At 36.2% G+C, this 13,112-nt stretch overlaps 1 protein-coding gene across 2 annotated transcripts in view; it reads right to left on the bottom strand.

Moving 5' to 3' along the window:
* Positions 1-13,112, bottom strand: part of PLAA (phospholipase A2 activating protein) — a 40,379-nt gene that overhangs the window by 25,560 nt on the left and 1,707 nt on the right. For both annotated transcript variants that reach the window (XM_046022066.1, XM_046022067.1), the window contains exon 2: positions 7,069-7,262. In XM_046022066.1, the coding sequence (XP_045878022.1) occupies positions 7,069-7,262 (194 nt within the window). The remainder of the gene's footprint in view (positions 1-7,068; positions 7,263-13,112) is intronic.

Genomic DNA, 13,112 nt, shown 5'->3' with positions numbered 1-13,112 from the left:
AGAAGACTGAGTAATGCTAAAAAACTAAAGATAATGACATGTGAGAGGGTGTCCCAACTAAAAGGTCAGACCGCCACCAGTTTGCATTCTAATGAAGCCCACCAATCACCAAGCTCTACACACGCTGAAAAGTTTTCAGTCTACTTCTTTATACCTTATTCTTGAATATGAGCAGCCAATTTAGTATCAACAATCATTTAATCAAAGTCTCCAACATGAAACAGAAAAACCCAAAGAAACACAAAAATAAGGGAGGAAGGGCTAGGCAATCCAGAAGAGACAAATCCAACCTCAGGAAGCAGGGGGAAAAAAAAGTGGGTGCCTTGGTAGAGCAGTTAGTTAAAGCATCCAGCCCTCAGGTCGTGATCTCAGGGTCATGAGGTCAAGCCCTGCACTCAGTGTGGAGTCTGCTTAAGACTCTATCTTCCCTTTGCCACTCCCTCCTCCCCTGCACTCTCTCTCTAAAAACACACACACACATACAAATACTATAATATTTGCAAATAGGTAGGATATTATATAAGAAAAATTAGTGACAGAATAAGAAAAATAAAAGCTAAAAGTAGAAAGCCCAAAAAGACCCAAACCAAAACTAAACGGCAGTAGAAAAAAAGTCTCTCCGGAGAATTAGACGAAAAAGACAGACACAAAAAATGGACAAGGAAAGCTTAAAAAGTCAGAAAATAATTTCAGAATGGTCAATATCCAATGATAGGGATTGCAGAAAGAGATAACAGGGGACAGGGCAGAACAAAGAAATAATGAACAAAGAAATAATGTAAGAAAGATTCTCGAAAGTGAAGGACATGAATGTCTAGATTCAATGACCCCACAAAGGTGCCAAATGAAAGGCATTTTCAGAGAGATGCACTGTGAAAATCTGTAACATCAGAAATAGAGGCGATCCTAAAAGCTTACAAGGGGAACAAAAATGTGTCTCACAGAGAAGATGGGAAATCAGAACAGAATCAAACTTTTCAGTTAACACCATACACTAAAAGGAAATAAAGCAATGTCTTCAAAATTCTAAGAGTAAATGGTTTTAACACAGGATTTTACATCTAGCCAAATTAACAATCAAATATAAGGACAGAATAAAACCATTTTCTAATATACAAATATATTTAGCCCCTACATCACAGCTTTAAGAAGCTACAAAAGTTAAGTTAAAAAATGACAAAAATATGGGAATTTTTTTCTAGGAAATACATTAGAAAGAGGAATCCAGGGTTCTTGCCCCACATTGAGAGGGAGGTGGATATGTTCTGCCTACACAAGGGAGAGCAAGCTGAATAAATGATATGATAGCTTGCCCTTTCTGGGCATGACATTAGACACAGTCAAATGATGCAGACATGAGTCAACAGTATGAATGGTGGCTGACACTTTCAGGTATAGGCTTTTAAGAGTCAATGTATTATTAATCACATTGCCCTTTCACAGCTACAATAAACTCTTGAAGCATATAGAGAGAGAGAACGCCCATCAGCCTGGGTCCCTGAGAAACTCCAAGAACATATTCCTCTCCCTAATCCATGATGAATATGTACGGTGAGTGAGAAATACTCTTGTGTGATGACACTGAGTTCAGGGAAGTGTTTGTTACTCTACCATAACTTAGCCTATTCTGACTCATTATGTGTCTGACTATTTGAAAAATGTAATAGACACTTAGGAGACTTCTTGCAGCCCTTGTAAAATATCAACAACAATTATGCAGAATTTCTACAGTTATGTAGAAATGCATACGGAAATGAAAAAAAAAGGGTCACTATCTTTAGGAAAAAACAATTTTTTACCTGGATAGGAATATAATTTAAGAATTATATATGCACTGATCATATTTAAATAAACATTCCCTGAATTTTGTTACCCATTGTGCTCCAGAAAAATTTTAAGTGACTTTCATGAACATATACAGCATAATAAAATTAAAAACAAGTAAAAAGTAGGAAAAAGGAAAATAGGATTTGTATATAAAATATGAAGTTGTAAACAGGTGCTGGTGTTGGGCTTCTGCAAAGCAGCAGACACCTTTGCTTAGTGATACAGAGACAGAGAGAGATACAGTCCTTACCACGTGCCAGACACCATAAAAAGTAAATTACATTCCACAAGAATCGCAGGAACTAAGTGCTGCTGTTTAATCTCTAAAATGAAAAAAATTAGATAGGAAATAGTCTTGGTAATTGGAGAAGAAAATATCTTCTGTGGATCTGTAAAGTATTATGCATGCTTAGTCATAGGGACAAAGACTGAAACAGATTACTGTACACATAAAAATATGATTACTGGGGCACCTGGGTTGCTCAGTGGTTAAACCTCTGCCTTTGGCTCAGGTCATGATCCCACAGTCCTGGGACTGTCTGTCTGTCATCGGGCTCTCTGCTCAGCGGGGAGCCTGCTTTCCCCTCTCTCTCTGCCTGCCTATTTGTGATCTCTCTCTCTGTCAAATAAATAAATAAAATCTTTGGGGCGCCTGGGTGGCTCAGTGAGTTAAAGCCTCTGCCTTTGGCTCAGGTCATGATCTCAGGGTCCTGGGATCGAGCCCCAGGTCGGGCTCTCTGATCAGCAGGGAGCCTGCTCTGCCTGCCTCTCTGCCTACTTGTGATCTCTGTCTGTCAAATAAATAAATAAAAATCTTTAAAAACAAATAAATAAATAAAATCTTTAAAAAAGATATGACAACTGTATCTGAATACTGAAATCAAAGTAAATTTTTCCACTTACATGAAAAATTGTTTTTCAAATAATTAAATATTTTTAAAAATCAACTTAAAAGCCTATGCATCATCAGTTGTTCTTTAAACTCAAATGTCCTGAAGACTAGTAAATTAACCATTTGATTTTATACTAATACATTATTCATGAACCAGTCTAAAAACAGAGAACCATAAGCTTTCAGGAAATGGTTAATTTTTAAAAACTTTTTTCTTTTGGATAAACTTATTTCTCAGATAGTAATAATTTACCTCCAAAAACTTACACCATATATTTCCTAATGGAAAATAGTGAATCAAGCTGAATATACAAAATAAGTTTCGGTTTTTAAATCTGTGGGAACAGGGGGTTCTTTCATAAGAAGAATTAACTACCAATTCCAATTTTCTAAATGTCTCATCTTGATAGCGTAATCGGGAATGCTTTTTGTGTTCTCTCAGAGATCAATGTAGCATATAATTCAAGAGAAACATTATTTTAGAAAGCTCAGAAAATTTCTTTCTTAAAATTTCTTTCAAGATCAGGCACAAAGAATGAATAACAAAATAAATCTCTTTCAATAAGTATAAGGAAGAGTCAGCTTTGAAAAGGTAGGGGAAAAAAGCCTTTGGAGATCATATAATGCAACATGTAATTACTTAGAATCACAACTTATAATGTAACTGGGAAGTGTTATACATATAATATCAACTAAAGGATAATACTACTTTACTATATTTAGAATATAAAATTTGGGCTAGAAAACTGACCAAAAAAATGACATAAAAATATCAATCATTAATTTCTTCAGCTATACTCACTAGCATGGTATGGGGTGTCAAAAAAGGAAAAAAAGCGCAAATAACACTTCGCCCCTAAACCATCAAGCAAACTAACAAAATAACAAAAGATTACCTTATGATAAAGTAGAAATAAATCAGACTGGAAAAAATACCCTGCAAAATTGAAGCAGTATTTTTTACTGTACAGATCTCTATGAGATCTTCTAATACCTTAAAAGATCAAGACAAACATGATTACATAAAAATTGACTTTTGCATTACAAAAAAATGTGTGAAGTTAAAAAAGATAGCAAAATGGGAAAATATTTGTAATTTGTATTTAAGGGTTAATAACTATAATTAAGGGTTTCAAAATGGCCAGTAACCCTGTATTAAATGGGCAGGAGCTTTTAATACAGTTCACAGGAAAAAGAAAGGTAAAAATCCCTTCCATATATGAAGATTGCCCCCCTCTCCCGAAAAAGAGATATGCAAATTTCACCTTTCACTTATTTTGGCAACAATCTAAAAATCTGACAACATACTCCATTGGCAAAGGAAATAGAGACTCATATGATGCTGCTGGAAATGCAATAAAAGTTACAACATCTAATGAAGGGCTTCCCCAAATACCTAACAAAACTGCATGTGCACTTACTTTTGATCCAGAAATGTATATTATACCTAAGTGACACTTTCAAAAGCAGGAAATGACATAGGCACAGAGCCACTTATCATGACACTATCTGTACTAGCAAAAGATTAAAAACTCAGATGTCCATTAGTAAGGGACTGGTTGAATAAGCTAGAATCACCACAGTACAGCTAGCTAAACAGTGAATAAAAATGCCACTGTAAAAACGAATGACGATTTCTATATAGTATAATAAAAAGATCTCTAAGTTGGTAGTATTATCAAGCAAAAAGAGAAGGGCAGAAAATTTCATATAGTATGTTATCTGTTTATCTTTTATATATAAAGGAGCAATATAGATATACATACATACCTAACAAAGTTAATAAAAAGTATAAGGAAAGGAATAGTGTAAGAAGGCAATACAGACTAAATCTAGACTTCTTTGAATATACCTTGAGTTGTTTTTCCTTTGAAACTGTTTATGTTTTATAGAATTATAAAACAAGATTACATTTAACAAATTTCTGTTGAGCACCATGACAGCCCAAACTAAGGTTTCCAGCTATTATTGCCTGCTAAAAAACAAAAGCAAAAAACATAGGCTTCTTGGTGAAACAGCTTCCAGGTCTAGAAAAAGCATAAAGTGAAACTGCAACATTCTGTAGTAACAAAAGCAAGGAAGACTGTTAAAGGTCTTATCAAAAGCCCACAGGGGCCAATTTAAAGAGGTTTCCAATGACCAAATATGGGACAACTTGAGAATAAAAAGGAAAAAAAAGCTGCTAGGAAACCTACTCATTCTGAAACTCAGTAAAAGAACATTTATCCTGCCTTTCCTGTATCAAAGTCTCCCACGTAACCAAAGAATTGGTATGAGAAAAATCTATATTAAAAAAATGCTAGCTATTAAAGGCAAAAATAACGGTAGAATTAAAGTACAATGATTTTGCAATTTTTTTTTTAATGTTTTATTTATTTATCTGACAGACTGAGATCACAAGCAGGCAGAGAGGCAGGCAGAGAGAGAGAGGAGGAAGCAGGCTCCCTGCTGAGCAGAGAGCCCAATATGGGGCTCGATCCCAGGACCCTGGGACCATGACCTGAGCCGAAGGCAGAGGCTTTAACCCACTGAGCCACCCAGGTGCCCCAATGATTTTGCAAATCTTAATGAAACACTAGATCTGTGTGTGATCATCAACACATGCTAAAAACCATTACATAAAAGACTGACAGGAATTTCAAATGAATAAATGATACAACACTTGAACCTACTAATTAATCTTAATATCACAGAGATATTAAGTGCCTCTTAATGTGCTACAACAAAAAGTACACAATATTACCTATAATGTGTATTTGCCAAGAACTTGAATCTGAATCTGATTAAGTTTCTAGATCTAATAGCTTATAAGACATACAAGGGATTGATGAACATGTAAAAGGAAACAATAAGGCTTTAATCAGGAAAGTTCAGATTGTGGGAAATCCTACAGGATAAATAAGCTGATTTCAAATACAGAGGAGGAAAAAAGGGAAAGAAACCCATAGACTGAAATACGTGTGGACGTTAGCTGGGTCACAGTTTAAACAAACTGTAAGAAAAAACTTTCATGAGACAACTGAGTATAATTTGAGCCTTCACTGGATACTTGATAATAAAAATTAGTTTTTATTTTAAGCACAATGATTATTTAAGAAAAAAAAGATAATTTATATCTTTTAAAGGGCTCAAGGAACTAGGCCTGTGGACCACCTGTTTTTGTAGAGTGTACAAACTAGGAATGGTTTTAACATTTTTAAGTGACTGAGGGAAAAAAATCGAAAGCTATTTCCTATATGTGAAAATTATGACATTCAAATTTCAGTGTCTATAAATAGAGGTTTACTGAAATACAGACATGCTCATTCATTTATTTATTGTTGATGGCTGCTACTGTACACAATGGCAGAGTTGAAAAGTTGTAAAAGTGACCACATGGCCTGCAAAGACTAAAGTATTTACTATTTGGCCCTTTACAGAAAAAGTCTGCCAAACCCTATTTTAGAACTACATATTAAAGTATTTACAAATGAAATAGTATATTGGAAATTTCCTTTAAAATAATGTTGTGGAAGAGGGGGTAGATGAAACAAGACAGGCCATGTGTTGACAATACATATAAAGCCAAGTAAATACATGGGTGGAAAAGAGCATTATCTTTTTATATATAACTCATAAAATAATGTGTTTCTACTCTTACATACATTTCAAGACTTAATAACATTTTAAAAAGTCTGTATCACTCAAGATTTCACATACATACACACAAAACATCTTACAAATTTTTTAAAGGAATTAAGTTTAAAGTGTTGATGGGTCATCCTATTTGCTTACAGATCCAGATACAAAATAAGTACATATACTGCACTGATTAATAAGCCTATTGTTTTATAACAAAGAGCTATGAAGCCACACACAAATCTAGGAACATCAGACAATCAGAAATGTGCACAAATCATAGAAAATAATATTCAAAAGTATTAAATATTCTGCAGTTATGATACCAAGGCCCAAACACATTTGTTCTCAGTCTTCGATCTGCTTTACAAATATAGATGTAACAACCAAAAGATGAAGAAATACTTTTGGTCTTCCTGAGCATATTAATTCCTTGCATGAAGTAGCTGAAAAACCAAAACCACAAAGTGTATTAAAATTACACAGCTTCTTCCTTTTAAAATGGAACACTTGATTTTTACGTATATAAGCATGTCAACCTTCACTGATGACAACAATAAATCTGTAACAGAGAATTTACAAAATGATGATGATCTAAAAAGGTTTTCATTACTAGGCCATAGCCATAAGTAAAACAAACATAATAATAGTATGGAATGCAGATATGTGAATTTTATTTTCAAAAGGATGAAACTTCTTCAAATAGAAAAAAACCAAAGCATTATACTCACCAGTATTCTTGTGACCTTTCAGTATATAAAGTGGTGCTGGACTTTCCAGTGAGAAAATGCAAATATTGTGGTCATTTCCTCCAGTGGCGATAAGTCCATGAGGGTACATGTCACTTGAAGGTATGATGCATACACAAGATACAAAATTGGAGTGGCCACTCATACAGTGCATTTCCGTAAAGCCCCTGTTAGGACTAGAAAGACGTGGTAATTAATAAGACATCTACCGTCCCCTTACTTAGCATAGGACATGATGTGAATTGCCAAAGTACTCGCTTCCTTTTAGTGTTTATTAGGTTGAACTTTATAGTACATATTACTTTAAGCTATGATTTAAGTTAAATATTAAATATTTAATTTTATTAGCTACTATTGAGATTCACATCAAATTCAAAGTTTAATTTGTATTTCACTGAGAACAGCATGTTAATTAACAGAAAGAATACGGAAGGAAAGGGAGGGAAACAAGTATCATTAATGGCTTTTTCTCATATTCCATCTTTATTTCTATTTATTGTGAATGTTACCCTTAGAAATCCCTAGTGAAGTGAAATATTCATGCAATTAGGATAATGGAATCTACTATCAATAAGCCTTAAACACAATGAGGGTATTTTCATACAATGAAACATTAACTTAGTACCCATTAGTATAGTATGTATATCTAAATAGCTAGACTATCAATCTTTTCAATATGCAAACTAAGGTAATAAAGGGATATAAAAACAACTGCTCCAGGGACACAGCATATTAATAACTATCTTGGGATTAGAAAGATTATCAACTTCTGGGGTGCCTGGGTAGCTCAGTCAGTTAAGTGTTCTACTCTGGCTCTCACCTCAGGTCTTGATCTCAGGGTCATGAGTTCAAGCCCTGTGTTGTGCTCCACGCTGGGCATGGAGCCTACTAGAAGGAAGGAAGGAAAGAAGGAAGGTTGGTCATCAATTTGTTTTACTCGTCAGTCACTTAGCATCACTGCCGTACCTACCATGTCAAACAACAGATTTCAATATACTATGTGGAAGGCAGTAACTTAACCGCTGAGAGCAATATAAATAATTATATCCCTGACTCAAGCTAAATCAAAAAAGTTTGCAGTGTAGTGGAAGGAGACAGGACAACTGCATATAAAAGACTCCCACATAAACATAAATACACACACATTTTAAAGAAAAGCATACACCCACAAGGCCAAGAAGAATGAGAAGAAAAGAAACAGGAATACTATTTTGAATACTAAAAGCTGGTTGAAAAATAGTAAAGGCTATAGAAGACATGAGAGAATTGAGTTCTAAGTAGGTATTAGGCGAAGTAGAGGACCAGTCTACAAACAAATCCCCCAAAATCTCAAGAATGTTAGCAGCACTATCTAGAAATAGGGACAAAAAAGGGTAGGAACTAGAATAAGGAACACTACCGAAAATCTTCAGAATCAGTTGGAAGCTGAATCATATGAAAAAATCTTCAAAGGAAGGTATTTGGCAATAGCTATTTTTTTAAAATTTAATTTATTTATTTTTTCAGCATAACAGTATTCATTGTTTTTGCACAACACCCAGTGCTCCATGCAAAACATGCCCTCCCTATTACCCACCACCTGTTCCCCCAACCTCCCACCCTTGACCCTTCAAAACCCTCAGGTTGTTTTTCAGAGTCCATAGTCTCTTATGGTTAGCCTCCCCTTCCAATTTTTTTTTTTTTATAAACATATAATGTATTTTTATCCCCAGGGGTACAGGTCTGTGAATCGCCAGGTTTACACACTTCACAGCACACACGATAGCACATACCCTCCCCAATGTCCATAACCCCCTCCCGGCAGTAGCTATTTTTAACTAATCACTGCATTTTGAAAAAAAAAAATGTGCCTTTAGAAAGCATTATCAATAGGCCTAATGAAATCCAAAAGATAGGACATGTTTAAAAATATGTTACATAAACCACTAAATATACTTTGTGACTCTCAGCACTTCCCAGTATAGATGTTTATGTGCATCTTCTTTAGTGGTCTATGAAGTTCTGAAAGGCAAAATCTAGATCCAGTTCTTCTTTTTATCTCCCCAAGCTCCTAACACGATGTTGTATGTGGTAAGCATTAACTATTTCTTGAACTGATGAAAAAAAAAAAAAACACCTTAATACCAGTGTTAAGGGAAAAAAACAACAACAACAAAAACAGCCAGATACACCAGCCAGACACTGCCCTCTTGCACCCAGCAAAAGCCTAAACTTTTCTTCTTTAGAAAGGCTTAAAATCTTTGAGTGGAAGGACACGAGGCATATTTGAGCTTTGGGGTATGAGGGACACGTACATTCACAAGGGCAGTCATTCTTGAGGCAGGAGATCAGTCCAATGAAATGGTCCAGCCAGATAACCCTACAGGGAAGCTCACAGCCAGCAAGCCTGAACCATGAGCAGACCCAGGAGCTTCTTTTTAGTTTTACACTCTTAACAATGAGTACAAAATAAGGATTAACAGACATCTAGGGAAAGCCCTTTTTACAATGAAATACAGTGATCAAAATAAATGGGGGGGGGGACCAATTCGAAGGAAACAGATCACTAAGAAAAAAATAATTTAAAAATAAAAAAATCATCTCTATTATTATTTTTTTAAAAGATTTTATTTATTTATTTGACAGAGATCACAAGTAGGCAGAGAGGCAGGCAGAGAGAGAGGAGGAAGCCGACTCCTGCTGTGTAGAGAGCCCAATGCGGGGCTCGATCCCAGGACCCTGAGATCATGACCTGAGCGGAAGGCAGAGTCTTTAACCCACCGAGCCACCCAGGCGCCCCCCATCACTATTATTCTTAGAGACAGAAGATATTGCAACTATGGAAAAAGAACACAATTTCACAAAAAGTTAAGGCAATTTCTGAGAGAATACAGCAGAGAGAGAGAGAATAAATTCAGAAACAAGTTCAATATCTGAATTAAAAGTTCCAGAAAAGGGGTGCCTGGGTGGCTCAGTGGGTTAAAGCCTCTGCCTTTGGCTCAGGTCATGATCCCAGGGTCCTGGGATTGAGCCCCACACTGGGCTCTCTGCTCAGCAGGGAGCCTGCTTCCTCCTCTCTCTCTGCCTGTCTCTCTGCCTACTTGCTATCTCTGTCAAATAAATAAATAAAATCTTTTTTAAAAAGTTCCAGAAAATAGGACAGAGAAAATGACAAGGAAGAAACCTAAGAACTGAGTTAAGAAAATGTTCCAGAACTTACAGACAGGAGCTTTCACATTTAAGAGCCCACTAATGGCCCTAAACAATGCATAAATATACACTGCCTTCCAGAGAGAAAAAAGTTATAGCTCAAGAATCAGATTGGCTTCAGACTTCTCAATTGTAACATCAGAGGCTAAAATGCAATGAAGCAATTGCTCCTTAATTCTGAAGGAAAATTATCTGGGAATTATAACGGTACAAACATTTAAATTATTATTCAAGTAGCAAGCAGAATAAAATCATTTTCAGACTTGCAAGGTCTTAATACATTTATCACCAGGGCACTGTATTTCAGGAAGCTCCTGAAAAATATGCTCCAAAAAGGCATCAGGAAAGAAAACTAAGAAAGTAAAAGGATAGAGATAACAGAAATCCAATACAGGAGGCCCAAAAGAAGGAACTGTGGAGAGCACAATGAAGGGAGATTTCAGGACTTGTGGTGTACCAGGGGTAGACAGACTAGGGTCAGAAAATCTTCATTGCCAGGAAAATAAAACTGAAATATCCAATGTCAAAAAGGTCTTGAGAAGAGACTTGGACAACTAGCAAAGAATATGAAGCTAAACTGGTGATAAATACATAGAAAATGAAGCAAATGAAAACCTAAAACAGGGCACTTATTAGCTACAGGGAGATCATAAAATGGCTGAGGAAAAGTTATTATAGTTTATTCCATAGCTCCAGTGTAAATAGACTCTATTATACAGTCATAAGATACTGATTTCGTCTAAATTAAGGCTAACTATTAGAGTCAGAGCATAGAAAAGATGCATATGTGATGAAGGTTGGCAGGGTGCAGAAAGAGCTAAATTCTAATACTCCACTGTAGGAACAGAAAATGCCTAAAATATTAAAAAAAATAAAAAGAAACAGCAATATAGCACTTTATACATAAACACAGAAGTAAAACACAAAAAATAAGCAGTTAAAAAAGATAAAAATTTTGCCTCCAAGTAAGGGAAACTGGGCCTGGGAAGAGAATGGCTCTGATTTCTCAATAAACCCCAGGGAATGGGGCGCCTGGGTGGCACAGTGGGTTAAAGCCTCTGCCTTTGGCTTGGCGGGGAACCTGCTTCCTCCTTGCTCTCTGCCTGCCTCTCTACTTAATTGTGAACTCTGCCTGTCAAATAAATAAAATCTTTAAAAAAAAACCCAAAAACAAACAAACAGAAAAACAAAACCCCAGGGAACTACTGCACTTAGGTCCCAAAGTGCTGAGTGTTTACACAAGGGAGAAGTTACTTCAACCTCAGCATGGTCAGAGAAGATTTAAAACACAACCTTAAATCTGAAGTTACTTCTTTCAAATATAGATAGTTTTCAAAAAGCAGTGCAACAGTTGGTAACAGATTTGAGAAATCCAGTTTAATTTGAAGTGGGCTTATAGAGAGGCCTGAAGCAGTCTGGAATAATGGCATGCTGACTGGTTCAGTTCAATATACAATCAAAAACTAATGTCTCCATTCTGAAGAGACTTCAGAAGGCCCAGAGTGTTTTTTCAAGGGGCTTTTGCGAAAGACACAGTAAACCTGGTTTAGTGCATCTAACTATTTTGCTTCCCTAAAACTAAATTAAATTCTCCCATCATTCCCAATCTATCTGTATACTAACTACCCTGATAGAGAACTCTATTAACAATGCACATGGGAAAAACAATTTTTATTTACTATTTGGCCGCAAAAATTTTAGCAGTTCATTTACTTTATTAACATACCATGAAATAGAAATTGTCAGGATGTCAGCCTTGAGGACAATTTTTCTATGGATGTAGAAAAGACTCATCACCCAGTGACTATGAGATGCCCTACTCTGAGCAGTTGGAAATGAGAGATAAAACAATCTTATCTCACTAATCACCCACTATCTACGGTGTGTGCCACAATGCAGGCTCTCAATCAGTGTTAGCTGAATACATTCATGAATGATTTTGAAACCAAAAACAAAAAAACAGGAGTTAAAAAAAATTTTTTTGCTCGACTACTTTCCACATAGATCATCTCTGTCTCAAATTCCCGAAGTTCATAAAAAATGCAAATGCTCCAGTGACTTAAGTTCCACCTAGCAGAGGCCTACCAAATGTGTGAAGTTTAATGGCAGGACTCAACTATGACAGCAGGCATCCTTTAGTTACTCCATACTACAATGTTTATACCCTACTGGGTATATGCTTCTATAAACTTCTATAAACTTTAAAGATATAAGTTTAATCAGTGGTCACACTCAAATACACAAAAGGAATGTATTAGTGTTACTAAGTGATTTGGAATATCACAGAATCTTAGAGGTTAAAAGAGACCTGTAGAGATCATCTCATTCAATTACAGGAGGTTGCTCTGCAATATTTCTAGTCTCTTTATCATCGGCTGCACTACAGCAAAAGCCTCCAAATAGATCTATTTCCACGTTTATCCCTTTGCAATCCAATCTCCACCAGCAGCTAGCAGAACTTCTCAACAAGTCAATCAAATTCTGCTGCTCCCTGTATGATACTCACTGAAGACTTTTGCTTACTTTCTAGCAGTGCTCATACCACAGCATCTGGTTCCCTCCAAAACTCATTCCCTCCTGCACAAAGGGACTTGCCTCTTTCTTTCTTTCTTTTTTTTTAAATATTTTATTTATTTATTTGACAGAGGGGGATCACAAGTAGGCAGAGAGGCAGGCAGAGTTGGGGGAGGAAGCAGTCTCCCCGCTGAGCAGAGAGCCCAATGTGGGGCTGGATCCCAGGACCCTGAGATCATGACCTGAGCCCAAGGCAGAGGCTTAACCCACTGAGCCCCCCAGGCGCCCGACTTGCCTCTTTCTTAATCCAGGGTCTCTGTGCT

This window comes from Meles meles, chromosome 11, assembly GCF_922984935.1.
Source record: "Meles meles chromosome 11, mMelMel3.1 paternal haplotype, whole genome shotgun sequence".
NCBI lineage: Eukaryota > Metazoa > Chordata > Mammalia > Carnivora > Mustelidae > Meles > Meles meles.
This window is presented reverse-complemented; position numbering and strand designations above follow the sequence as displayed.